Source organism: Falco punctatus (assembly GCF_963210335.1).
Source record: "Falco punctatus genome assembly, contig: scaffold_52, whole genome shotgun sequence".
NCBI lineage: Eukaryota > Metazoa > Chordata > Aves > Falconiformes > Falconidae > Falco > Falco punctatus.
The window spans coordinates 78,085-105,964 of record NW_027660219.1 but is presented as its reverse complement, the minus strand read 5'-3'; the positions used below and the strand labels follow the sequence as shown (position 1 = coordinate 105,964).

The 27,880-nt window shown below is 51.5% G+C and overlaps 2 protein-coding genes across 4 annotated transcripts; both read right to left on the bottom strand.

The window, feature by feature from the left end:
• Positions 1-3,379: 3,379 nt before the first annotated feature.
• LOC308057567 (fas-binding factor 1 homolog) lies at positions 3,380-16,370 on the bottom strand. 3 transcript variants are annotated; one of them, XM_080411647.1, is made up of 24 exons: positions 16,198-16,370; positions 15,581-15,661; positions 14,689-14,808; positions 13,679-13,832; positions 13,317-13,450; positions 12,772-12,874; positions 12,236-12,631; positions 11,505-11,582; positions 11,114-11,208; positions 10,343-10,401; positions 9,523-9,567; positions 9,297-9,431; positions 8,994-9,094; positions 8,364-8,570; positions 7,722-7,829; positions 7,275-7,414; positions 6,867-6,985; positions 6,615-6,737; positions 6,073-6,258; positions 5,136-5,312; positions 4,831-4,968; positions 4,597-4,729; positions 4,114-4,237; positions 3,380-3,563 (listed from the first exon to the last, which is right to left on the bottom strand). In XM_080411647.1, the coding sequence occupies exons 1-24, from the start codon at positions 16,337-16,339 to the stop codon at positions 3,548-3,550; spliced, it is 3,114 nt and encodes a 1,037-aa protein (XP_080267773.1). In that variant the 5' UTR covers positions 16,340-16,370; the 3' UTR covers positions 3,380-3,547. The 3 variants fall into 3 exon arrangements, with proteins under 3 accessions (XP_080267773.1, XP_080267771.1, XP_080267772.1); XM_080411645.1 differs by having other exon boundaries at positions 4,119-4,237; XM_080411646.1 differs by having other exon boundaries at positions 4,119-4,237; positions 12,236-12,628.
• A 102-nt stretch (positions 16,371-16,472) lies between these two features.
• Positions 16,473-19,743, bottom strand: LOC308057568 (fas-binding factor 1 homolog). The gene is made up of 7 exons (XM_080411648.1): positions 19,679-19,743; positions 19,146-19,226; positions 18,778-18,805; positions 18,031-18,072; positions 17,617-17,707; positions 17,101-17,161; positions 16,473-16,569 (listed from the first exon to the last, which is right to left on the bottom strand). The coding sequence occupies exons 2-7, from the start codon at positions 19,146-19,148 to the stop codon at positions 16,507-16,509; spliced, it is 288 nt and encodes a 95-aa protein (XP_080267774.1). The 5' UTR covers positions 19,149-19,226; positions 19,679-19,743; the 3' UTR covers positions 16,473-16,506.
• Positions 19,744-27,880: the final 8,137 nt, after the last annotated feature.

The following is a 27,880-nucleotide window of genomic DNA, read 5'->3' as shown; positions in this document are numbered from 1 at the left end:
ACATTAGCACAAGTTTTTTATCTTACAACGTGTTTCATTCTGGTTGCTCCATAGAAGGAACCACAACCTCCCCTCTGATCCTTTTCCATTGCTAATATTAAGGGATCTTGTGGAGCTAGGTTAATACCACACTCTTTTGCCACTCTGGGTGATTCCTCAGAGTGAAAAACATACCAGCATACATCACTTCATCCCATTTTTCCTCTCGCCTTAAAAATAACATTAATTTTAGCAAAACATTATAATTCAGTGTGCCGTTTAAGGGCCATTTTCTCTGTCCCCTAACTTATACAGGGGCCACCACTGATTGCAGTACTTAGCCAAAGTTCTCTTATTCACGCTTCCCCCAGCTGCCCCCCCCATTTCCTTCCAGTGACCTTTCTTACTATTATCTCAATCGCTATCCCAGCCACAGAGACTCTAATTTCACTTACAGCTCTCTCTCTTATCCCAAGGCGTCCAAACCTTACAGTCAGGGCATTCAATTTCTTGTCGCCACCATACATATAATAATTCTTTACACCATATACACTTTAAAACATACAGAGGTTCACATTCACCCCTCGGATGTTCAAGACAATAACCACATACCAACATTTGTAATATACTGAATACAGAAATGTTCTCACATTTCCAGCATAAATGAGTATAACAATTATTAATAACCTTGTAATTATTAATTAAAAGGCCACTTTTCTCCACATTCCAGCTTATAAAGCGGCCACCATTGATTACAATATTTTATCAATGTTTTCCTATTCACATTTCCACCAGCGGATCCTCCAATATCCTTCCAATGACTCAAACCACACCCTAGCGGATTTTTCTTTAAAATCCCACCACTCTGCTTTCCTCCCATTTTTCCCAGCTTACACTCACAGAACACACTTATCACTTACAGAATTACTACTTACAAAATGCAACACACAGGTATCTTTCTACAGCAACACCAAGAGCTCACTATTATTATCAAAAATATAGCCAAAATCACAGTAACAATTATCAAAGTCAAATTCCACATTCCATAAATCCGGTAACCAAAATAAGCAACACTGCAGCAAATAAGCTTGAAACAATGAATATTCCATTAACGCCTATACATATTCATTACCTGAACCCGCCTACCCTCTCTTCGTATGCTAATTAGCTTATCAGTCTTTCACGCTTGCGCAGATTCTTCCAAAAATTGTGGGCCGGGGTCTTTAGAATGTGGGCAGTGGTCTATGGGAGGAAGGCTGTAGGTCTTCCTCATGGTGTACTTTTCACCTTTTGCTCATTTGCAGTGTTCTTATCAGTCTAAGGTAATTTATGCCCTTGCTGGCCATCTGCTTTTCTTGCTTAATTATTTCTTTCACCCTTATCTGTCCTCTCCTGCTGAAGTGTTCCGCTAAAGTTTTTCCCATGATTTTGCCACAAACTGAGTTTTGAGGAGCGCTTGCCCTAAAGGGTTGTCTGGATTTACCCCAGAGTACAGCTGAAGGGCTTTCCTCAGTCGTTCCAGCCACTCAGTGGGGCTCTCATCTTTCTTTTGCATTTTATTAAATGCTTTATTGATATTCTGGCCACGGGGTACTGCTTCTCTAATCCCCTGAATTACTATAGTTCTCAGGTCCTGCATATGAGTTCTATGCGCCGGATCCTGATTATCCCAATTAGGTCTTTGGAGTGGCCATTTAATATCTGCTTGGGGTCCCTGGGTTTCCTCGGTAGTAAATAATTGACAAAGGATAGATTGCATCTTATCCCAAGTATAAAGATTTGGTCCCAGAAATTGATCTAATCTTTCTGCCACTCCGAGTGGGTCCTCAATTAAGTGTCCCATCTCGGTCCTTTTAAAATCTCATAGGTCAGCCGAATTTAGAGGCACAGAAATATATCCGATCACAGGTTGAGGTCCCCCCATGGGCTTTTCTCTTAGGGGGTATATTTGAGCTGCCCCTTTTTGACTTCTAGTTACGCGTTTAGGAAGAGGGGGAGACCCTTGTTCCGACTCTGGTGGGGGAGTGGGCGCTCTGGGGACCTCTGCAGGAGCAGGAGGAGAAATGTAAGGAGGGGGGGTTAGAAGGGTTTCGTCTAACTCTCCCTTCTTTTTCTTTTGTTTAGTTTTTTTATTTCATTCAGCGGGTAAAGTCTAGCTCCCGGTTTTTTAGCCACACCTCCGCATATTGACTCTCCTCCGGGTTAAGGGGTTTTTTTTATTATTAACCCAGAGGTTTAATTGCTGTCTTACCCAATCTTCTTCTGACCCATAGACTGGCCAAAAGACATTTTTAGAAATCCTCTTCCCTCCCCATATCTTAGTACAATATTCTATCACTTTCTGCTTATCTTTCCCTAGGGTTCCAGGGAAATATCTCCAATTGTCCAAGATATATGCCAGAGGGGTATTCTTAGGTACAGTGGGTACCCTTCCCATGGGATTCGAAGGCTTGCTGCCCTTCGCCCCCATCTTCTGGAATATCCACAAACATACACTCACTCGCTCCCCTTGTTCCTGGCCCAGTCCCTCGCGGGAGATGGGAGACGCAGTACTTAAGAGTCCGCACTCGCTTGGTTCAGTATATCGAACCTCTCACTCGTTATATTCCAGGAAACCCAATCCTGCCCGAACGGCAAACCCGCGAACAACTTCGCAATATACTTACGCGTCCTGCGTCTTCGTCCGGACTCCCGTGCACAGAATTTTTATGGGATTTTACCGGTTTCTCCTTTGCTCATTATTCTAGAATTTAGGTTCGTCGGTAAGGTTGGAGTAAGCTGTTGGTCGCGGGGCCGCGAAATGTCGCGGGGCGCCTCCCCGGAGGACCAAAGCCCACTGTTCCTTATCCGAGTCACGGCACCAGAAATTGTTATAAATTGAGACCACAACGGATCATAATCCAATTAAAATTTTATTAATTATAGCAAGTAGAATATGAGCAAAAACAGCGCTGGACGGCAGGGGAGTCTGCGCTCCACCAACTGCCGCCCTGAGCGGTTCAAACAGTCCCTTTTTATACATCTTTACCCGTGTTCATGAAGTAGTGGAGGTATTGACCCTTCACTCATATATCCTTATGTGGGGTTGTCTGTCTTGTTTCTGTCGGTTCCTGGACATCTGGCGGTTATCTTATCTTTCACAAGCAGTGTCTGGTAGCTGTTTGCATAAGCGTTTTCATATATTTTGTTGCCTAAACTTTACATTGAGCTTAACATAAATCTTAATAAACAATACCCTAGTCCATAGTTTCTCACACCCACGGTGGCCACTGCCTCCCAGCAGTGCCTGCCAGGTGGCCAGGGACACTGGCCCTGAGGGATGGAGGCCAGACTTCCCAGCCCAGGGATGGATTTCACGCTCTGAACACTCCGAGGTTGCTTTTAAAGAGGACACTTCCTCAGCAGAGAACTGGGATTATTTATTGTTTGTTTTCCTCCACAGCAGCCTCCTGCGGGGACAGGCACAGCCATCCCTTGGGGTGCGTGGGGATGCCACCTCCTCAGCCTGACAGAGATGAAGTGTTGTAGGTTGCTTTCTTCAGGGTGTCCAGGAAGAACTGCTCCTTCTCTAAGAAATCATGGTCCTAAGAGAGGGATAGATGGCACGGATATCAGAGTGCCACAGAAATGGGGTCACAGGCCAGGGTGCTGCTCACGAGTGATGGGAGTATCCCAAACCCTCCTCCGTGCGGCGAGCAGCGGGCAGGTACCCATCTGTGGTAGCCCCCGGGGTGTATGGGCTCCCCACAGAGCCCATAACCTCACACCGAGTGAGGCCCACAGAGGAAGGCTCAAAGAGCATCCCTGCCTGGGGAAGGACCCAGCAGGGAAGGAGGGGGCTGAGGATGGGGACATCATGAAGCCAGAGCCCAGCAGAGCTGGCTTCTGCCACCCAGGGATGGGGCAACGCCATCAAGCCAAGGATGTTATCAACCAGCCTGAAACAAGCTGTGAGGACGCACCAACCCTTGCTGCTGGTATCACTCTTCTAGGTGCCCACGGCTTCTGCGAGCCCACCCAGCCCAGCAACGATCTCACACCCACCCTGTGGCCGTCAGGCTCAACCCAGGCTTCACCCAGCCCTGCTCCCACCCAGCTGGTCTGAAGCCCTTTCCAGCCCTGGTTTCCCACCACCTCACCTGCTGGGCCCTGTGCTTCAGCAGCAACAATGCGGCGTAGAGCTCGGTGGGGCCAGCCCCAGTGTCCCTGCTACCCCCTGGGCTATGCCAAGGGAGCGCGCTGGTGGGAAGTGGAAAACCTGGAACAAGAGCCCAACCGTGTGGTACCGCTGCCGTTAGAGGAACAGCAGACGGACAAGTGTCCCTTTTTTTGCTGCCTGCATGTCCCTGCAGCAGGGTCCTCCCCAACCTCCCACTGCAAACGGCCTTTAATCCACCTGCCTCTCCCTTCCTGCCCCCTCTGCCCCCTCCTGGCACTGCCCTGGCTCAGAGGTCTCTGCTGAGCTCCTTCAGAGGATGTGAGGAGGCCAACTCACATCTGAGTGTGTGATGAGCCCCCAGGAACATCCCAAGCCTCCTGAGAAGTGGAATACAAGTGCAACTGGCCCCCAGCATGTCCCGTCCCCCCCCTCCCCCAGCAGCGTGCAGGAAGCCTTACACGGTGTGCTGGAGAGGCCTCTCCTAGGGGCACTGAGGCCCTGGTTTGTGTTCAGCAGCATCGCAGAGTTGGTGGGCAGTTCCTCACGTATCTGTTCGAGCTGTCTCCTCTGGCGAGCCATGCTCAGCCGCTCCTGCCCCATCCCCGGGAGAAAGAGAGAGAAACTGTTGGCAAAGGTTCAGGCCCTTGGCACAGCGGCCCCAGGCCAAGAAGGAAAGGCAAGGGAGTCTTTGCCTCGTGAAGACGCTGTTCCTGCTGCTTCAGCTGCTCCAGCTGCTGCTCCATGACCTGCAGCCTCCTCTGGTGCTCGGACTCTATCCTGCACGCCTCTTGCAGGGCTTGCTCCCCTTCCTTGTACTTCTGGGATGAGAGCTGCAAGGCAGAGCAGCTGAGGAGGCTGGGGACACGGACCCTCGCTGCCCTGGGGCAGGGCTCCTTTGTGCACCCCCTGTTCCCCTCCCAGGACAGCGCTGGGATTCAGCACTCAAGGAGGGATGTGAAACCCCAGCTGTGAATTGCAGCGCAGATGCTTCACTTACCTTGGTCGTGCTTTTAATCTGCTCCTCCTGCTGCTGGATGCGCAGTGTGGCCCTGTCCACCTTCTCCTTCTCCAGCCTCAGCTCCTGCCAGGACTTGTCCAGCAGCTCCCTGTCCCTCACCAGCTGCTCCTCCCTGGTTTTCAGCTCATGGCTCCAGATCTTCAGCTCTGCCTGCTCCTAGGATGGGCATGGGGAAAATCAATGCACTACCTGCCCTATCCTGGACACTATCTCATGTCCCCCCAAGTGATGGGAGAGATCTGCCCCTGTTTTCCTTCTTGTGTTTGCCAGTTTGGGGTGCAGAGCAACACCACCAGGTACCCAACCAATGCTCTCATCCACCCACCCTTGGGCACCAGGGTTGGCAGAGCTGGGATTGTACAGGCACACACACACACACACACTCCTTCCCCAGAAAGGACGGAGCCCCTCACCCATGCTACACACTCTAAAACATGCTCAAGGCTTGGCAGTTTGTCAGCAGTGGAAACACCCAGCCTGAATGGTTATTTTCCACCCTGGTAGCCCTCAGAAATGCAGCCCTGCCACAGTCTGTGCCACATATCTCCTCTGGACAGCTCCAGGGGGGAGAACTGGCTCCAAACATGTCCCCATGGCATGGGGAGGTTCTGTTTAACCCACCATGGGGGTTTCCTCTCACCAGACTTACAATGGAGGCGGCTGTGCCTGGTCTGGCTGCCCAAACTCCTCACAGGCAAAGGGGAGAGACAGAGGTGACTGATGCTTCAGTCAACATCTAAAACAGGCTGGTGGAGGCTGCTCCTGGAACAGCCCGATTCTCACCACGGCAGTGATGTCTCTTAAAACTTGTTTTAAACACCTGAAGGCAGGGCTGAACATCTCCCCGGTGGGCAGGACCCATCCGTGAGCTGCCAGGTGGTGCTGGAGGCCATGGAGAGGGGCTCTACTGTGGTACCTTGGCCAGGCTCATGATGGTGCCCTCTCTCTGTGAGTCCATCTTCAGGGCTCGGTCCATGTTGCGCTCCATCTGCTCCTTCCTCAGCTGCTGCTGGGTGTGAAATTCAGCCCACTCGGCTGCCAGCTTCCGTTGCTCCTGCGAGCACTTCTGCATCACGGACTTCTGCTCTTCCAGCAGAGCACTCTGGGGAGCGTTGCCAGAGAGGGAGAGAAGAAGCACTAAGTCCCATTCGCCACAGGATTTTTCTCCTTTAACCCATCTCTGCCGTGCAACATCTAGGGGCTGGTTCAAGCCCACGGTGCCTGGTGTGAACCCTGTCACCGTGAGCTCTGGTCCCGTGTTCCTCAAGAACCAGCACGTGCCATGCGCACACACCGCGGCCTCCTGCATCCGTGAGCCAGAGGGCTGGCCTGACTGCGATTCCCCCTGTGTGAGGCTGAGGAGGCAGAGAGCTGCAGAAGAATGCTGCAGCCCAGCACCCAGCTCTTGCCTCCACCACACAATGCAGTGCAGCCCTGGAGATGTCTGCCCCACCTCACCTTCGCCCTCTCCAGCTCTGCTCGCTCCATGGACAGCTGCTGGGTCATGACTCGCCGCTGCTCCTCCAGTGAGTGCTGCAGTAATTCCACTTTGGATTGCTCTGCCGTTGCCCTCCATCGCTCCTGCGTTCAGACACAGAGGTGACAGATGCTATTCACAACCTCCAGGCCAGGAACCTCCAGTTGGTGAGACACATACCCCATACCCAGACAGGAGGGCCGACCCGGGCAGAGGACACAGTGTGGGCTCACCTGCTCCAGCAGCCGAGTCTGCTCACTCAGCCTGGCCTCCATTTTAGCGATCACCTCCTGGAGTCGGCTCCGCTCCTCCTCCATGTCCCTCTGCTGCTGCGATAGCCTGTCCTGGAGCACTTGGGGAGAGGCACGAGCAGCATGAGGCGGGAAGTTCTTCCCTTCTATCCACACCATGTTCACAGAAAAACTGTGTGTGTTTGTGCTCATCACCCCTGGCACATCCCCAGGACACTGCTTTGTAAAGGGAAGACCCCGAGATGTCCAGTGACCAAGGCAGGCAAGGCTTTGCCAGCCTCAGCTCCCAGCCTCTGGCTGACTCAGAGCAACTTCTCCTTGTTTTCTGGGTACCCCCAGCTCCGGTGGAGACCCCGCAGCCGTTCCGGCACAGAGGAACAGCAGACATACCCTTGAGCTGCTCGTCCCGCTGCCGTACCCCCATGGCCAGCTCCTGGGAGGTGGGGTGGTGTGTGGCCTCCACCTTTCGCGAGAGGTCATGCAAGTTGCTGGAGAACTTCTCCATCCGCTCGATGATGCCATTCAGAGACCTGCAGAGAGAAGTGAGGGGAGGGTCACCCCTGTGGGACACACTTCATCTCACCGCAATGGAGAGGGGGATATTTGGTGGCCCAAAGGCCGGGCAGCCCTGCCCTGAACCTCTCTGGGTCACAGCAGAGCAGTAGGAAGATGCAGCTCCTGCTTCCGGGGGGCACTGACGGGTATTACACAGCTCAGCATCCCCGCAGGCAGTGGGTGGGAGAGGGGATGGCCCCTGTTGCCATGGTCCAAGCCTGGTTCGTGTAGGACAGGGAATGCTGTGGCCAGGGACCAATGTGGGAACACAACTGTCAGTACCTGGTGTACGATGTGGCGCTGGTCACTGCATCGATCTCCTGGTCTTTCAGCCGCTTCAGCCGCTGGAGCTGCTCTTCGTGGTCTTTGCGCATCTCCTGGACAGACACCCTGCGGGACACGGGGAAGGAGCCTGCCACAGGCTGGCACAAACCAGTGCTCCCCATGATAGGCATTGTGGGAGAGGCTTGGTTGTGGGGCTGAGAATCAGGTGCCAGGAGCTGAGCTGGCATGGGGGTCTGTCCTGGGGCATTCCACCGACAGGCATCCAGATTTGGGATGGGCCCAATTTTGGGGTTATGAGCTCCTCTACCAAAAACTGATTTGTCATTGACCCAAACTATGTGGACATCAGTGACTCACTGAACTCACTGACCTGAATAAAAGAGATTTGGGGGAAGATAAAACATTGGGTTCAGCATCTTTCAAAATACAATGCATTCACTCTGAAACCACGTCTCCAGTCAGATCTCCCTGTGTCCACCTACAAAGCAAATCCCCGTTCCAAAAGGCACCAAGCTGCCCACAACCCAGTGCTTCTGGAGTCTGGTTTCTCCTTTCACCATGTCCCCAAACCACTCCCTGGTTCCTTCGCTGAGACTGTGGGTACCAGCCACACGTGTGTGCCACTCGTGCCACTCTCACCTCTGCAGCTCTTGCAGACGCTCCATCTCCAGCTTGTTCTGCTGCTCCAGCGTGGCCAGGCGCTGCTGGTGCTGCGCCAGCAGCTCTGCCCGTGCCCGCTCCGCATCCTGGCTCTGCAGCAGGAGCTGAGCCATCAGCTGCTCCTTCTCCAGCCGCAGCCTCTCCTCCCGCTGCCCATAGGTGTCCTCCACCACCTTCACCTGGTTCCTGCCCCGAGAGGTCACAGCCAGGAAGAAGTGTTGCTTCCACAGCAGTACCCAGCACTCCCCCCCCCCCCCCCCGCAGAGCGCACACAGGGGTTTGCGAGCAGATCAGTGTTGCTGTGTGCATGGCGAAACACGCAGACCTGAGCCTTGAACCCTCCTGCTACTGCCCACTGTGCTGCCTGGTTGGGGGTGCGCTGGCAATGGGACCAGCCCCTCCTCCTTGTCACCCAGGGGACAGTGGTGGTGAGAGTGGACTCCCATGTTGGCTCACCTGTGGGGCTGCTCTCTGCCCCCACCACGTCCACATCGACATGGCTCTGCGCCCACCTGCCCCAGGGGCAGATTTGGGAAGCATCCCAGCACTCCCACCCCAGGAGAGACAGAGCTGTAGGCGAGGAGGGAAGCACAGGTGAGAGGCTGGTACCTGTGGGTGCTCTCAAGGAGATTCAGTTCCTCCTGGTGCCGCTGCTGGAGATTTTCCAGCAACAGTTTGTGCTGTGTCCGCTCCAGCTCCAGCATTCGGACCTGCCAGGCACCCGGAGAGAAAGTCCTTGTGCTGCCCTGGGGACAGAACTCCCACAGCAGCACTTGGTGGCCATAGGCGTCTCTGGACAGGGAGGTTTCACCTCTCTCCCCTGTCACCCTGATGCTATTGGGACAGGATATGGCTCCTTCTCCTCCCTCTGGGTCACCCGTGGTCCCCCATTCAGCAGGCAATGGGGCTCACCTGGCTCTCCAGCTCTGCCACACGGGCCTGGGCGCTCAGCAGCGCTGCCTGGCAGCCTGATGCATCCTCATGGAGCTGGGCTGCGGGAGCCCCCTGCCTCGTCTCATGCTGCAAGCCCGGGGCTGAGAACTCTGCCTACAAGGATGGAGAGAGAAGATCGAGGCCCTTCAGGATCAGTGGCTTTGTGGTGCGGCCATCAGCCTCCAAAAGAAGGCACCTGCCTTACCTGCAGCTGCGGGGCAGCCTGGACATGTGCCCTGGGTGCAGGAACCTGCGGAGACACAGGGATGCTCTCAGGGAGGTAAAGCCCTGGGGAGAACATCTCCTCCTAGCCTGGAAACGGCGATCCATCTCCAGCCTACTGCAGTACCACCCCCACCCCCTCCCCAGCCCAATCCCCGTGCTGGCGTGGGTCCCTTCTCCCCAGGTGACACTCGGCAGCCCCCACCCCAGACACAAGCATGCTGCGCTCTTCCTTCTCTGGGGGCAGAATCAAGGCTGAGACCACAAGCCCTCTGGGAGACAACATGTGTCCCACCACCAGGGCAGGGCGAGGAGCCCAGCTGGATGAGAAGGAGAGGCTTCAAAGACCAAGCAAGAGCTGCCTTCTCTGTGAAAGGCTTCAATTCTCCTTCAGTTGTCTAGAAATAATCTCAGAGCATCTTCAACACTATACTGGGGAAAATCAACTGAAGAAAAAGTCCTTTATCACCTGGAGCCTCTGTTGTCTAGTTAATATAATATGTATATATGCCTGGGGAACTGTGTAAATGCTGCTCAGGCCATGCAGGGCTATAAACACACATGATTTACAAAGCATCCATAGCACCCATGCTTTGGCCTGATAAACGCAACTTGTGGCACCTCGGGGAGCTCCAAACTCTTTGCCTCCATGGACACGGCTTCCCAGAGATGCAAAGTGGGGCACATCCTTCCTCAGGCCGAGGGAGCACGGACAGAGTGGGATGGCGGCGAGTCGGCAGCGGAGGGCTTGCGATCGCTGCCCTGATCCTGCACCGCTCGGGGCACGGACCCAGCACACCTACCTGAGTGAGCGGGGCAGGGCCTGGTGCCTCCTGCTTTCCTGGGAATGAGCCTGTAGAGGCTGAAAATTGGACAAGTCCATGATTTGAATATAGCAATGGGAACCATTCCCTCCCAGCAGGATGAGGGCCTGGGTCTCCTGGGCACAGCGATGAGGGTCGCGCTCCGCTCTGGGAGCTGGCAATGAGGGCAGAGGGTCAGACAGGCTTGTCCGTGTCTGCATCCCCACTCCACACACAACGGTGGGACTCTGCTCTGCAGAGTAAATCAAGGGACAAAGCACAGCTCCTCCTCCATCTCCATCACCTAGGGAGGAGACTGGGTCCCCTAAGCCACTTTCAGCGGCCTCTGAACCGGCGCACAGCCACAGCCCAGAGCAGAAGGGGGTCTTTCCAGCACATAGCACTGGTGGGACAAGTGTGGGGGCAGCAAAGGGAAGACAGATGGGGCAGCGTGAACTTATGCACACCCATTGCTCCGGCAAAGCGAGTCCCTCACAGCCTTCCAAAACCCCAAAGGCAGCACTGCGGAGCTCAGTGTGCCCCAGCACACCAGCTGACATGGGGATGGTGGGATCCTGCAGCTCAGCAACCTGCTCCGACAATGGCTGGTCAAAGCCTGGGCAGCATTCATGTGGCCAAGGGAAGTGCTGTGGTTCCTGCCTTTTTTTGGGGGGTTGGTTTTGGTTTTTTTTCAGGGCAGGGAGACCCTTCTCCGCATACCAAACTGTACAAATCTCTGCTGCCCGAACCGTACAACCACAGGAAACGCACCCAAGGCACCGGCATTTCTGGAGGGATGCCCCTTCGCAGGATCCGATGGTTGAACCGAGGCTTGTTTCGTGGTGCTGAGCCAGGGGACCGGCTGCCTGCGTGGGCACAGAGACACAAGTGACGCACAGCAGTGTCACAGCGCAGGGAGAGGCACGCAGACATTATCCCGCTTGGCATTTTTGCAAGTTTAAAGCTTGGCTGTCGCACTGCGATCGAACAGGCAAGGGCCCGACGATCCTTCAGCGCTGCCTTCCTTCCCGGTTACACAGGTCCCAGACCAAAGTGGTCACGGCTGGCTACCAGCCCTCCCCGCTCCCCCACCTACACATGCAGCCGCTTCCCACAGGAATTCTCCCTTGTGGAGGTGTCTGAAAGGTGAAGGAGGCCTCACCTGGAGCCATCTGCACTCGCTGCCTGGTCCTGCGGGACAGCTGCCTGCTGCGGTGCTCCTGTGGGGCTGGCTGGCTGGCTGCAAGCAAAAAACACCCCATGGGGGAGAGCCCAGGAGGCAAGGAAAGACAAGATCCTTTCCCTCAACACCAGTTCCTGCCTTGCAGGTGAAAACCTATCCCACTCAGCTGCGGCAGGATTCAACCTGTTGGCTTCAGAGGGAGCAAAGACACCTCAGAACCTCCATCTCTGGAGGAACACCAGTTCCTCCTTGCTGCATCCACCCCCTTCCCCTGGGCAACATGCCCCTGCCCACGACACACGCGGCTGCTTCTCTGCAATTCACTTCTGAGTCCCATCCCAATGGCACAAGCCTGAACCTGTCTGTGCCAACTCAGCTGGAGGAGGTGGTTTTCCTGGAACTAGGAGGAACGAAGGGGAAAGAAGGCAGGAATGAGGAGCATGCGTGGAGCTCGTGGGGGTATGCTGATCCAGGACAATCCCACAGGACCTGGGGCAGCACGTGCAATCTCAGCCATGACTAGAAGGAGAGCCCAGAGGTGCGATGGCCCTGCAGGCTGCACCAGTGGGAGAAACCTCTGCGTTATTAACCCAACCCGAGGCAAGAGAGCACTTAAAATGGATTTCTTAAATCCGAGCAGAGGATTTCTGAGACGTCCTGTTGGAGCAGCTGCATGATGGGAGCCCTGTGGCCACCAGCTGTGCTTTTACCTGACAGGAGCGTGGGGATCCAGCCCTCCTTCTGGGGACTCCAAGGGCTTGGCACTTTGCTCCTGAGCCTTCGCCTGTGCTTGGGCTTTCTTGCGAGACAAGGCAGCGCTCAGCCAGTTGTCTTCCTCCAGCGGGTCAGGTTTAGCCAGCGCTGCCTCTGCAGCCGGGAGCTGGCTGGTGGGGCCGGGCTGCTGGGCTGTGCCAGGGCTGGGGTAGCTCACTGCAGGATTGGCTTTTGCTGCAGATGTTGGCTTCGCATCCATAAAATCCTCATCTTTCAAGCCCAGCCAGTCACCTCGAGTCCGGCTGCTCCGCACAGGGCTGTGCCTGGCTGAAGGAGGAGATTTGGAGTGGGGTTCTGGTTTTGGTTCGCCGCTGTTCTCGGCTGGAAACCTGCTGCAAGGAGAAGCAGTCACATACGTGCCTGTGAGAGGACCCCGGGGACCCTGCCCGGGGACCCTGCCCGGGGACCCTGCCCGCTCTGCCGCGGGGGCAGCGTGGCTGCTGGCTGGAGCTCCACACGCAGAGCACAATACCTCACAGGCTGCCTCCTCGCCGGCTGGCCCTTGGGCATGGAGGCCACCGTCGGCTGGTACGCTCCAAAGACAAAATCCTCCTTGTCCCAGCCGTCTTCCTTCTCTGTTCAGACAAGCAGCTTTGAGTCAGCGCCTAGAGGAGCGGCTGTTTGCAAAGACACCAGCCCTCCTCCTCCTCCCCTGCAATTCCCACTGCGATTGCTGCCTCTGGGAAGACACAGCTGGAAACATCTTCCCTGGAAACCTGCAAGCAACGTGTCTCCTCCACGTGGCTGGGAAAAGTTGCTTTGCTGAGAATCAGTCCATGTCCAAAGGCAACTGAGTTACAGCTGCTGTGCAAATGCCCCCAGGCTGCCTCGAAGGCAGGGTACAACACTTTTGCATCAGTCACCTTTGCCCCAGAGCTGACTGGGAGCCCATTAGCCACCCTGCTGACCACTACAGAAAGGGTATTTCCCCTTCAAGGACATTAGAAATCAATCTCGCCCTCCCAAGCCAACGCCATCACCTCTGCAGACCTTCCCAGCATCCCTGGCCACGCTCACCTGGCTGCTTTTGGTACTTCTTATCCAGTTTGAACTCTCTGCGCTCTCCTGTGCCTGGCTGTTCCAGGATTTTGGCCACGGAATTTTGTCCCAGCAACTCATCCAGCTTGGAGCGGGCTGGCCGGAGCACCTCTCTGTTGGTGACACAGTGGCAGATAGGTTTCCCTGGGAGGCAGGGCTGTTTCTTGTCACACAGCCTTGCCAGGGTGCTCTGGCTCTTCTCTGTGAAACGAAGCTGCTCTTGCCCCTTTCTGGGACCCACAGGCAGAAGCTCCAGCATCCCACCCCCACAGCATGCTGGCACCATCCCAACGCACAAGCCATCCCCTGCTTTACTCTCACTGCCTCTTCATTGCCCTTACTTTTCTGCCTTCTTTCCCTGCTTCTCAGCTCCTTTTGAGCCACTGCCAAGTCCCAGCGCATGCATCAGGTCGTCATCAGTATCTTCAAAAGTGAGCTCAGCCCTCCTCTGGACCGGGGCCACGGTGTGCAGGGGCGTCTGGGGTGGAGGTGGCTCTGTGGATGGGATCACACATGGTAAAGGTTTGATCAGGGCTTTTTTTTTTTTTAAACAGGAGATCAAAGCATCCCTGCCTGCTCTTATCTCTCAGGACCATTTAAAAAGTAATTTTTAAGATCAGCGAACAGATCTCACAGCAAGTAACAGAGCGGCAATGCACTACTGCCTGGTCTGCAGCCATGCATCCACTGCTGGGACACTGCTGGGTGCCACTGACACTGGGGTTTCCAGCTCTGGATAACGCCAGGAGCTTCTTTAGCTTTGAAAGTTTCCAGTCAGATAATTCCTGTCCCCTTTTGCCTAAAGTCCCTCTCTACCAACACACCTTAGACCTTGCCCTAACCCACCAGCTGCTACTTGCATCCAGAGTAGATTTATCAGGGTGAAAGGTGATTTTAGGGGACCCTCAGACCCATTAGCATCCCTGCTGCAGGAACAAGAGGGACAAGTGCCTGTAACACAGCCACAGCTGGATCCCACCCAGAGGTGCCCCAGTTGTGGTGTGGCACAGACTGGTGCTGCTCTCAGACACGCAAATCCTGACCCAGAAAATTTGTTCTCATTTGGCAATGCGTGCAGAACGGGCTGGATGAGGTCAAAGGTAAGATCAGAGCCTCCATTCCTGGAAAGGAAAGCTCAGCTCCATAATCTGCGGCGCACTGCAAGTATCAAGCACTTGGTGAGCTGTGGCACAATTAACCCTGTTACCAAGCTGCTCTATAAATTACGTTACTGGCTAATAAGAGGTAGGACTAGGTGGCTTTCAATGTAATCATTTTGGATCTCACACAGACTAATCCATGCTGCTGATTTATGTAATACAAAGAGGATGCACTGAGCAACCCCACTTACCTTTCTCTTTGCTCTGTTCTGGTTTTTCCTCAGAGCTGCTTTTAGCACCTGTTGGAGCTGGTTTCTTGGGAGCATCCTGCTCCTCATCAGACAAAAGTCCTGCCAAAGGATCATCTAAATCTGGGAATTACCCAGCAGGTACAGGAAAAGAGAATAACAAAACAAACAAACAAACGCAACATTATTTAGAAGAAGAGCTCTGCACTACGCCAGCCACTGTTCCCCACAACGTGCACGTGGGGACAGCAGAGTGTATCTGCCCAAAGCCATGAGCGCGGGTCCTGCAGGGACCTGGGATACCCTTGAGTCTCCCTGAACTTCAAACACTCAAAGACTTAGATTTCCGTTCAGTTTTTCCACGTTTTCATCCTCCCAGAAGAAAATAACTCAAAAATTTGGGTGCTTTAATGCCTGAACACAGCTTAGGCAAAGAAAAAGGGGAGAAAGGCCACCTAAATCACCTAAAGCCCATTAGGGTTTTTGGTTTTGTTTTTTTTTTTTAACAGATTTTAACAGATCCTGATCTTTGTTAAAGCACAGGCTTTGAGAACCAGATTTCAGCTGTGCCAGGAAACCACTCCCCTGTTCAGAAGCTGGACAGAATCTCCTCTGACACAGGGGCTCCCAAGCGTTACAATCATTAAAAACCAAAGCACATATAAAAATGCAAATGCCCCCAGGAATCACCCCCCAGTCCTGTCCTGGGGAGGGCCTCGAATGCAGAGGTTTTTTTCCCTTTGGTCACCTCTGAAGGATTACATTTGCACTAGCATCATAGGGGTGAAGGACTCCGTATCTTATTAACCAGTCAAGCCTCCAGCTAACCGAGGAGGCAAAGAGCACGGGCAGAGCCCCCAGTGCCCCCCCGCAGCCGCGTGAAGTGAGATCCCACCTTCAAAGTTAAATTTCTTGTTGTGTCGGGGAGCGGCAGGGGATGAGAGCGCCTTCTTTTCCATCGCAGGCACTTTCTCTCCTAGAAAGAGAGGCCACGGCTCTCAGAGACAAGGTACTGCAGAAATGCCCCGGTCCCACCCTAGCTAAGGGTCGCTTTTTGGGTGGCAGCCCCCTAAAAGCACCCGCTGTGATGGACAGACCCCCCCACAGCCCTGCCAGGTGCACATCTCTCCGGAGGGGTCTCCTTGCAAGCAGAGGAGAAAAGGGCCAGGGGAAGATCAGGGCACTTTAGGGGCTGGCAGATCTGAAATGCAGCTCCTCTGGCTCTCCTTGCCCCCAGAGCAGGGGGCTCCCCACCAGAAACACTTTGCACCGCCCCAGGGAACAGCCGAGTGGTGTTTGGTGGGAGGTGGCAGCGGCTGCTGGTGTGAGTGACGTCCAGGGATCTCCTAAGGGATAACACATGGCCAGAATAACACTCCTGCAAAAAGCAACCAGGAAAAGCATTTTAGGGAACAAATCCACTTTTTGCTCCGTATCCCAGATAAGGATAGGAAAATATCCCTGCTCGTTTACAATCAGGGTGTGAAAAGAATAGCAGAATCTCCTTTTTACCTTCCTCAGGAGCTACCAGCTTCCCTGTGTTTTTTACTCCTCCTCCCAAGAAGTCACATTTCCCAGGACCTTTCACAGTTGCCTTCCCTGGCCCAGAACTGGGTTTCGGGATTCCCAGGAGATCAGCTTCCATGTCGTCCATATCCTGGAAAGCAAGAGGACAAGGATGGGGAGCAGGGTGAGAGCTGCTTCTCCCTTCGGAGGCTGGTGCTGGAGGCCATGGCAGCGCGCTGGGGCAGAGATGGAGGGGATGGATGGAGATGGAGGGGATGGATGGAGATGGAGGGGATGGATGGAGATGGAGGGGATTTAAGGACTTGCCTTCAGGGTCTGCAGCACAGCTTGTGGGTCTGTGTCGGAGACACTGGATCCCTGCATGCCAGGGAGGGGAGACATCTGAGGGGAAGAGATTTTTGGAAACTCCTCACCCCTTACCCCATATCCCTTGATATCCGTTTTATGAGATAGAAGAATACATGCCCAACTCCTCCTGGTGTCCTCCTCTCTGGAAACCCCCTGTGCCCCAATTCCTTTGCTGAGATCCTGCTGCCTCTAGGAGAAGCATCAGGAAAACCCAAGGCCGTTGCTCTGGGTGAAGGTCCTTCCTACAACACTTTACCCAAAGTGCACGCAGGAAGGCTGGGCTGCAGCAGCACGTGCCCCCCAGCTTTGCTCCATCTCACCCAAGGCACCAGGAAGCCCTTCTTCCACCACCACCCCCGCCCTGTCCTGTCTTCCCCACCCCACTGGGATGCTGGAGAGGGGTTACCTCTTCAGCCAGACATCACAGCTCATCGCTGGCACGCCACTGCTGACCTGGCCGGGGTGATACCGCCGCAACCTTGGCCCGGCTCAGCCCCAGCCCTCGGGACTCCCAGGCTCTTTCCTGAACCTTGGACTCACCTCTGCAGAATTTATGTCCTTCGCAGGGAGTCTGTCGAAGAAATCATCTTCTAAAATGGACCTATGACACAAGCCCGGGGGTTAGCAGCACCACACGTGAGCTCGGCCAGTGTGTCCAGGGACAGCCAAGCCAGGCCAGGCAGCGGGAGGCAGAGGAGACCACACAGGGCTGCCACACCAGCCGCATCGTACAACGCAGAAAATGAGGCTAAAATAGCACTGGGATAAAGGACGGCAGTGCTGGGACTGCTCTATTTAAGCAACTGTTACAAAGCAGATTTACAGAAGATGTACAAGGCTGGGGGACACCCAACTCTTGCTGGAAAGCTTCGGGCTCTGGGCTCCCAGTTCCCAAAGGCATCGCAGAAGATAACTCGCCTTCCCAGGCAATCACTGTTGGGGCAGGGAGGGAGGTGGAAAAGCCAAGGATGGGGCAGATCAGAAGGATTTGGGGAGGACAAAGAGATCTTCAAGTGAGATCTCTCACAGGAGAGGCTGTGTCTGAAAGGCACTCACTTCTTTCTGGCCTGCAAGCCAGTGTCCTGGGCTCTCCTACTGCTGCCCACAGCCGGCTGGGAAGCTTTGGCAGATTTAACAGAGGTTTCATCTGGAAACAAGACAGGGAGAGATGAGGATGATGGACACGGGCATATTCCTGACCTAGGCACTCCAAAGGGGGATCTGCTGTCTACCCCGGGGCCACAGAGGCTTTTAATCAGAGGTGAACTTCACTTTGCCTCCCCAAAAGCTGATGTCCAGCCTATTCAATGGCCTCTGACTCCGAGAAGCCCTGCTCCCTGCTCCATCCCCTCCTCACAGCTGGAGCCCCCTTGCAGATCAATGGCTGTTGCACCAGCACCTCCTGCTCCCAGGAGGGGAGTAAGAATAGAAGGACGCTGCCCTTTCAGCTGAGAAGAAGGTTCGTTTTACCATCATAGCCCAGGAGGTCACCAAGCACATCATCGATGGAGCCTGAAATGAGACAAATTAAGCTGTTGAGGCAGGTGAGCTCACCAAGCAGGCATAGGAAAGCTCCCAGTTTCAGTATGGCTTGCTCTTTGGAAATCTGCTAGAATAAAGTTTTGGTCTTAAGCATCATCAGCGTCAGGCCTTCCTTGTCAGTCTAGAGAGAACTGCCAGGACCTGATCAGTATTTTGTGGATAAAAAATTTAGCTTCACTTAGCCAGAAATGGGGTATCTTTATCAAATGAACCAGCTGCTTTGTATTCAGTTAGTCACTGGCCACAAGCAGCACTTAACCTGTGAGCTCTCACCCCGCAGGATCTCGAGTCCCTGGGCAACCCCAAAAGCACTGCTTCAGTATCAGGGGCTGCAAGAGGCCTCCAAACAGTATCCCTCCAAACAGGGATAAGGTGATGGGAAGAACTGAAACAAATGCTTATATTCTCCCCTGAATTTGGGAAAGCCCACAAGAAAGGAATGTGGGACCTCAATAAACAAATCCGCTTGATGTGAGAGGCAGGTGAAAATTTCTGGTTCAGGAACGACATGATGATGCACTCAACCATCTGCAGCTTTCAGACAAGGATCATGAAACATTTCAGTAGCCAGGACTGCCACCTGAGAGTGTGTCCCCCCCCCCCTGCCCCAGGCATTCCCAGCAGATCGAAGCACCTACGGACAGCAAAAGGAAAGCCTGCAGCATATGTACGTACCTCTTAAACTTTTCTTGGGTTTTGTAGCCTGGGGAGAAAGAAAAATTCCCTCATTAGAAAATGAAGCAAGTCTGTCCTGGACTTTCTCAAAACACACTAAAGCCAGAGGCAGGTTTCTCCAGAGCATCCCATAAACAGCAGCGAGGCCCTCCTCCTGCCCGTGCTGTTTGGGAAATGACACGTGAAATGCAGAACTACAAAGGTATTTCCAACTTCAGAGACACGGGTGAGCACAGCCCCTCCCGACTGCCAGCTGGGCAGGACCCTCCAGCCCTTGGGATCACTTCTGCCTCCAGGCAGAGCTGCCAGAGCATCAGATCCGGATTTCCCAGCCCCGCCTCAGCCCCGCACCGCAGGGCCACGCTCACCATCAGCGTCCGTTTACGGATTCTTCTTCCACGTTGCAGGGGGACCCGGCACCACTGGTCACATCCACACCCACCTCCTGCCTGAAGGGAGAGGAGGGTTCCCCGATGTGCCACCACGGCCGGAGGCACCTCTCCCACAGAGATGTCCCTCTCCGGCTCGGGGGGCTGCAGCCTGCCAGGCTGGCTCCACGCCGCACCCACCCCCCGAGCCCCTCTCAACAAGGCTCCATTTGAGTCTGAAAAACACCCCCCCCCCGCTCCCCAAACCGGCTTCGTGCTCCTGCAGCCCGAGGGGGACATCACACCCCCCCCAGGGAACCAGGGAGGGTGAAGGTTCCGGCCGCCCCCGACCCCAGCACAGCCCGGGGGGTCCCGCTTAGCCCAGAGCCTGCGGAGCAGCCAGGGGCAGAGGGAGGGAAACCCCCCCCACCCACCCCCCCTTGGGTCCGGGGCACCCGCGGGGACCTGGGACAAGCAAAGCGCTGCTGGAGGCGAGGGGTGCGCGGCCCGGAGGCGCGGAGCCCCCCACTTACCGCTCAACCGCTCCCCGGCTCCGCCTCTGCGCATCCCGTTGCCATGGCGCCCGCTGCCCCCTGACCCCGGCGCCCCGCGCCAGCGCCCGCCAGACCCCGAGCCCGCAGCCCCCCAGGGCCGAGCCCGCAGCCCCCCGAACCCGCAGCCCCCTCACCCCCAGCCCCCCGAGCCCGCAGCCCCCCAGCCCGCACCGGTAGCACGCCGGACACCCGCCCCCGGAAGGCCGCGGCTCACCCGGCACGGCACGGCCCGGCCCGGCCCCTCCCCGCCGCGGGACGATGGGATGTGTAGTCCCCGCCGGGCCCCCGGAGCTGGGGGTGCCCCCAGCGCTGCACCCCCCGCACGAGGGGCTGAGAGCGGCTGCGGTGCCCCCGGCCGCCCCCAGCACGTGCCCTGGCACAAAGCGGGGCTTTAACGCCCTGGCCTGGTGTTTAATTGTTGTTAATTGGCACCAACAAGGAGCAACGCCAGCCCTCCTTTCGAGACCCCCGGGCACCAGCGGGAGCACAAGGAGCCAGCCCCAGGCCAGGCACCGGGGGATTACAGCCCCCAGCCCCGCCATGGGGCACCCAGCGCCCAGCCCCCTGTGGAGCACAGCAGGCTGGGCGCAGGAGACCCCGGCAGCCCCCCCGTTGTTATAAATTGAGACCACAACGGATCATAATCCAATTAAAATTTTATTAATTATAGCAAGTAGAATATGAGCAAAAACAGCGCTGGACGGCAGGGGAGTCTGCGCTCCACCAACTGCCGCCCTGAGCGGTTCAAACAGTCCCTTTTTATACATCTTTACCCGTGTTCATGAAGTAGTGGAGGTATTGACCCTTCACTCATATATCCTTATGTGGGGTTGTCTGTCTTGTTTCTGTCGGTTCCTGGACATCTGGCGGTTATCTTATCTTTCACAAGCAGTGTCTGGTAGCTGTTTGCATAAGCGTTTTCATATATTTTGTTGCCTAAACTTTACATTGAGCTTAACATAAATCTTAATAAACAATACCCTAGTCCATAGTTTCTCACAATCCCCCCTTTTTCTTTTTATCCTATTGAGCTTAACAAAAATCTTAATAAACAATACCCTAGTCCATAGTTTCTCACAATCCCCCCTTTTTCTTTTTATCCTATTGTTTATTAGACGCTACTTTCATTCTCGGCACTGCAAGTAAACCTTTTTCCACAATCCCAACATTTATCATAACACTCACAAGGTAATACGTCACAATTACAATAGGCATAGTTGGGTAATACATATAATAATAACATACAAAACCAAAACTTAAAAATAAAACTTTTTCTTAACACATTCCCTTTTTTTTTTTTTTTTTAACATGCGTCACTATCATGGCTAGACTATAGGGATTTCGCATGCGCGGTCTTTCCAGATTTTTCCAACACATTCTGTGGGGCTTTAAAATCGCGCATGCGCATGTTCAAAGGTATACACGGACCATTCGCGTGATCAACAATGGCTACTGCGTGCCCAGATGAAGTCCCAAACCCATTTCCCGAGCTTACCACTCCGGTAAGTCTGTTAATGGTAACATTTATGGCACTATGGCCAAATGACAGGTCCCTGTTTTCAATGTAAGGTTTTCTTACCACCAGACCACCACGTCACCTGCCAGAGAAGAAGGGTCTAGAGTGGACATTTCGCCCTCTGAACATTCTGTAAGGTGAGTGTTCTCAAAACGTTTAACCTATATGGTTCATCAGAAAGAAGATCAAAATTTTATATATATATATTTTTTTTTTTCCTGTTGCTGTTTAGGCAGAGGGTGCGTTTTTCTGTTGTCTCACGTCAAGAACTTATGGCGGAGGTGAAAAAGTATAAAAGGCGTTTCCATATCCTCGTCTTTGCGTTCCTGGCGCTTGTTTTTGTTGCTATTCTATTTTTTTTTTTTACTCAGCTTACATTGTTATCTGAATTGTTAAGAGTCAATTGTTTCCAAATTCTTGTTGGCTATTAAAATGTTATTTTGTGTGTACATTTTGTCATACTACTCGCATTTGTTTAACGCCATCGGGTGAAACCATAATAGCAAATTGCATGTTAGTTATAACGTGTTGAATTAATCTTATAAAACATGGAACAGCACATGGCAAAAACAATAAGGTGGCTAATCCACATAACAAATAAAATAGGATTCGTTTTACCCAGGGGCTCCCGAGAAGCCAGGAAAACAAGTCAATATTCGTCTTTCCAAGTTCCGACGGGAACATGGGCTAACTTCCCTGTCTCTGATATGATTTGTTTAACTACCTCACCATTGTCATCACTTTTCAAACAACAATTGGAAACATTTACTTTACCACAAACACCTCTTTCTTCGGCTAGCAGGTAATCGAGAACCATCCTGTGTTGATAAGTTGCATTTCACGTCAAAAGCTTTAGCTGTTTGATTAGTAATAATTTCCAAGACAGCCTGTAGACGAATGATATGATTCAGGTTGTAGATAGGTTCTCGAGCACCGTTAATAAGTTCATTAGGATTCCAAGTTGCAGGTTTATAATACTGTATGATACGTTGGGGTGTCCATTCATTTAATAAATATTGGTACCCCCTCAATTCTTGGGAGTCTGGAAAAATCAACTTGCCATTGTTGCCCTGGCTAATTTTCAAACACATTTCACATCGCTGAGTCACCTGTTTTATTACAGTATACAAGTTCTGCCCTATCAATTTCTGATTTAGACTTTTATATAAATTATCAGCTCCCCAATGCATCCTATTATGTTCTATTACGGCTGTGGTCCATATTAAATTGGATGGTACCACTATACGACCATCCCTCAAATAAGTCCACTTATTTATTTTATCATTCATGTCCTGAATGACCTGTAAGTTTTCTTTAGAATAATTTGGCTCCTGATCTGTACTTACAGTTTGGATTTTACCATCTGGTATTAAGGATAATTCCTTCTTTCCTACCTCTTCTGCTACTTGTATGGCTTCATGGTCGGCCAGGCGGTTTCCAATTTCCAAATCAGTGCCTTAATGGGCCATCTTATGTTCTTCCTTCCTGGACGACCCTCTTATAACAGAGGGGGCCATTCCTCACATCAAGGTCTGGCATGGCATATGTCCCCACCGCTCAACGCCTACTGGGTTGCAGCCAGCAGCAGAGCTCAAGATCCTTCTTGGTGGCAAACACAGAGGCCAACCCAGTCTTGCCCTTGATTGTGGTAGGAGGCACTTGACCAACCTTATTCCTTGTACTTTGTTGTCAATGCAGAGTTTCATCTGCGCATCCCATAACAAGTCACAGTCATGGTAAAACACAGATTTACATTAGTAGAACTACTACAGAGTGTATTGACGTGCGGAATTAGACTCTATAACTCGAAAGTTATAAAGTAGGTATGTTTATTGCGCGCAGATGCACGGGGGATCGCTCCTCCACAAGCGTGCATACCCGAAGTGACGAACCATCCCACATTTATACAATGAAACAAATGAATATTCAATTAGCGCCTATACATATTTGTTACCTAAACCCCGCTTCGTATGTTAATTAGCTTATCAGTCCATGTTAATTAGCTTATCAGTCCGTTTCCTGGAATGTGGTGGTCTTGCAGGTTTGTAGGTGATTCATGTTCTTGTGACCATCCAATCTTCTTAGCACTCCCTCCCTCTAGATAGCATTGGAATGTCTCTCATCTTCTCTCATTCTCTTTTAAATAGCCCCTTTTGTTAGAGGAAGAAGGGCAGCCGTCTCCCCGTCTCCCCTTTGTTAGAGGAAGAAGGGCAGGCGTCTCCTCAAAAACTGTAGTTGTCTCCTCAGAGCTGTGTGCCTATGTGACCAGACACCGCACCCATGACTAGTCACCATACCCACATTTCTGAATAGACATATACAATCACAGTCGGTGTTAAGCGTCCCCATTTCACACTATTTCTCCATATCAATCCCCCCTTTTTATTAAATTAAGTAAATTCTTTTACTTAAGCAGTCTTCCGGAATGATATAAAGCATCATACATAAGTGTTACCCTTTTAAACATTCTCCAAACCCACAAATATAACATAATGGTTAGTATTAAGGAAATTCCTCAACTGATCAATAAGATCACAATGGGGTGTACCATAGTGTTAAGAATTCCTGTTGCAGAAGGTGACCAGCCAAAAAGAGTATCTCACCAATTATGGTTTCCATCTTGTTCTACCTTTTTTAAAACTTTCTTGATCCCCTCTACATCATGATGGATCATAAGAAGAGTTTCATGTCCCTTTTCTTTGGTTTCTTTCAGTATACGTTGTAAATCTGCATGTTTTAATAGTTCTTTTATACTACTTATATTTAGTAGGAATTATCATCTGTGATAGGGTAAAGTTGGATTTTAAGAATTGATGAGACACTACTGGGGCTGAGTAACTAAAATTGCATCCTGTGATAGTAGTAAAATTACAAATACAATAATTTGAATATTGTGCAGTCTCCTTTACCTCCCCATCTACAGTTATTGTGTTACACTTAGTTCTCAAACACGCACATTCCTTCCTTGCATATATAATTACTGTTTTCAAGTTTGCGTTTGGTTGGGCCTCGAAATGACATATTTTCTGATCTGTATCTAAACAAGTATCCTGGGACATTATAGTATTGCTTTCACAGAGGAAGCCCTGCTGTTCTCGCATAATACAAGATTCTAAATCTACTGTTTGCCACTTGTCGCCTATCTTGCTGGCCCATGTTCTATGCTCAAAAGGATATTTTCCTAGGCATATTATAAAGATGGGCTCGGTTAAGGTAAAATTGTGCCAACATTCCCGTGAATTAAAGAACATGGCTGTATTTAGAAGGGTAAATTCCTTATCTACCTTTCTGACATTAATCAGGGTGTCTCCTGAAATCTTGGTGTTATCTTTTTCATTATATGTTTGACACCCTACTTTTATCCTATCTCCTAATTTTCCCCATAATCGGTCGACTTTGTGTACATCCTCCCGATCCCATTGATTCCTTTGGTACACCTCATTTTCAGAAAAAAACACCATAGCTAGTTTCGTCTTTGAGTCCACCTTTCCCATTATTCCAGTGTGTTTTTTCTGGGCATGATTCCAAGGCCAGTTATCAGGCTCTTGGTTGTAGGCGAGAGAGAGGGTACAAAAAAACCACAAATGGTTTAAACCCACTATTGATCATTTTAAGAATCTAAACGTATAAAATCTGTTTTGATCAAAAATATCTTTGTTTGAGTTGGGGCTTACCGATAACAAGTTGGGAAAGACTGGCCACTGGCTTAGTCCCAGACTCTTCTGTTCTGTATTGTTTGTTGTGGTGCCCTTCCCATATAGTGGATCCACAACCGCTCAGGTTCACTTACTTGCCACCCACATTGTTCCCATTTGTCCGAGTAAATTTGAGTTTCAGTTCTTTTTTATCTGGGGTTACTCTCCACGAAGTTGCAGGGGCTTTCTTGATCCGGGTATGGTGAATCCAAGAATTCTGTCCCTCAACCTTGATTGCGGTGTAGGTGGTGAGTAGGACTTGAAAAGGTCCGGTCCACTGTGGTTCCAGGGTTTTATCTGCAAAACACTTAACGTATACATAGTCCCCTGGTCGTATATCGTGAACAGGTCCATCCAGACCCCTACTGCGTGTTCCCATCACATGCTTCTCAATTCTTATTAATTGTTTGTTTAGTGCCACCATATAGGAAGTCATTGTTTCTTCACCAATCTGTGAAGACGTCCCCTTTTGTACCCCATAGGGTCGTCCATATAAAATTTCAAATGGGCTAAGCCCCTCTTTTGCTCTTGGTCTAGTTCGAATTCGTGTAAGAGCTAATGGCAAATATTGGGGCCAAGTTAGATTTGTTTCTTGACCTAGCTTGACAATCTGTTGTCTGATTAGATGATTCATCTTTTCCACCTGGCCACTCGATTGTGGTCGGTATGGGGTATGTAATTGCCAATCTATTCCTAGATGGTGGCTGATCTGTTGCATTATTCTGGACACAAAATGTGGTCCTCTATCCGAGGACATTACTGCTGGGATTCCAAACCTAGGTATTATCTCTTGGAGCAGTATTTTGGTCACTTCCCGGGCTTTAGCAGTTCTGCACGGGAAGGCTTCTGGCCAACCTGAAAAGGTATCTGTTAGTTAGTCTGGAGACAAAGATCACATTGTTGGGTTACTTGTCTAATAGTAGTATACAAATTTCGTGCTATTATGTTTTTAGTGAGATCCTTATATAGAGCTTCTGCCCCCCAGTGCCTTTTTCTATGTTCTTCCCAAACTACTGACCATACCATGTAGGAAGGAATCACTATTCTCCCATGTGAGATTACAGCCCACCCTTCCTCATTATATGATCCCTCTAGGTCAGAAATCAGTTTGCGATCTTCTTTAGTATAGTCTGGTTTACCTTCTAGAGATATTTGTCCATCGGGTATTAGCGCACCCTCTACCTTGATTGCTTTTCTGGCTGCCTGTTTTGCTTCCCTGTCCGCCAGTTCATTTCCTCTTTCTTATTCTGTGCTCACTTTCTGGTGTGCCTTGATGTGCATAATTGCCACCCTTTCAGGAAGCTGGACCGCATTTAGGAGTTTCAAAATTTCTTCCGCATGTTTGATGATTTTTCCTTGGGAGTTTAACAGTCCCCTTTCTTTCCATATTGCTCCATGAGCATGTACCACTCCAAAGGCATATTTAGAATCAGTCCAAATATTTATAGGTTTTCCCTGAGCTCTCTCCAGAGCTCGAGTAAGGGTTATGATTTCAGCCTTCTGTGTCGAAGTGTCAGCTGGTAGCGGTCCCGATTCTATCACTTCTTCAGAGGTTGTAACAGCATATCCAGAATGTCGCTTTCTATTCAGCATATAGCTGCTCCCATCTGTGAACCAATGTTCAGCTCCATTAATAGGAACATCCTTGAGATCTGTCCTATTAGAATAAGTGGCTTCGATTGTTTCTAGACAGTCATGATCGACTGATTCGCCAACATTCCCATTAAGAAATGAGGCCGGATTGACGATGTTTGTAGTCACGATCTCAACATCATCTTGTTCCACCATTATGGCCTGGTATTTTAGGAATCTCTGTGGGGAGAGCCAATGCCCCCCTTTTGTTTCAAGGACTGCAGACACTGTGTGGGATACTAAGACAGTCATTTTCTGGCCCAAGGTAAACTTCCGGGCCTCCTGGATGTTTAGGATGACAGCTGCTACTGCTCTCAGGCAACCAGGCCACCCTTTTGCAGTGGCATCCAGCTGTTTAGAGAAGTATGCCACTGCCCGTCTGTATGGTCCCAAATCTTGTGCCAGTATTCCTAATGCCATTCCCTGTTTCTCATGGGAAAATAGGAAAAATGGCTTACTCACATCAGGAAGTCCTAGTGCTGGTGCCGACATTAAGGCTTTCTTCAGTTCATGGAAAGCTCTGTCTGATTCAGCATCCCACTGAAGATCCTTCTGATTAGCTGCTATCAGGGAATATAATGGTTTAACAAGCAAGCCATAATTACATATCCAAAGCCTGCACCATCCTGTCATTCCTAGAAATGTCTGCAGTTCCTTTACAGTTCGTGGTCGGGGGGCTTGGCATATGGCTTCTTTTCGGGCCTTCCCTAGGACCCGTTGTCCGGCACTGATCTCGTACCCTAGGTATGTGACTTGTTGTAACACCACCTGTGCCTTCTTCTTAGAAACCCGATATCCTTGTAGTCCCAGAAAGTTCAGCAGGCTCACAGTCCAAATAATACAAGATTCTTCGGTTCTGGTTGCAATAAGAAGATCGTCTACATATTGTAACACTTTCCCTTCTCCTGACGGTGGTTCCCATAACTCCAAATCCTTTGCTAATTGGTTTCCAAAAATTGTGGGGCTATTTTAAACCCCTGTGGCAACACCGTCCATGTGAGCTGGGTCTTTCGACCGCTTCTGGGATTTTCCCATTCAAAAGCAAAAATTCTTTGGCTGGCTTCGTGGAGAGGGAGGCAAAAGAAGGCATCTTTTAAGTCTAAAACTGTGAACCAAGCTAGGCCAGGTGTCAGGGTGGTTAGTAAGGTATAGGGGTTAGCTACTACAGGATACAGATCCTCTGTTATTTTGTTAATGGCCCTTAAATCTTGAACTATCCTATAAGACCCATCAGGTTTTTTAACTGGGAGGATAGGTGTGTTAAATTCTGACTCACATTCTTTTAGTAGTTTTAATTCTATGAATCGCTCTATATTTGGACGAATTCCTTCCCTATCT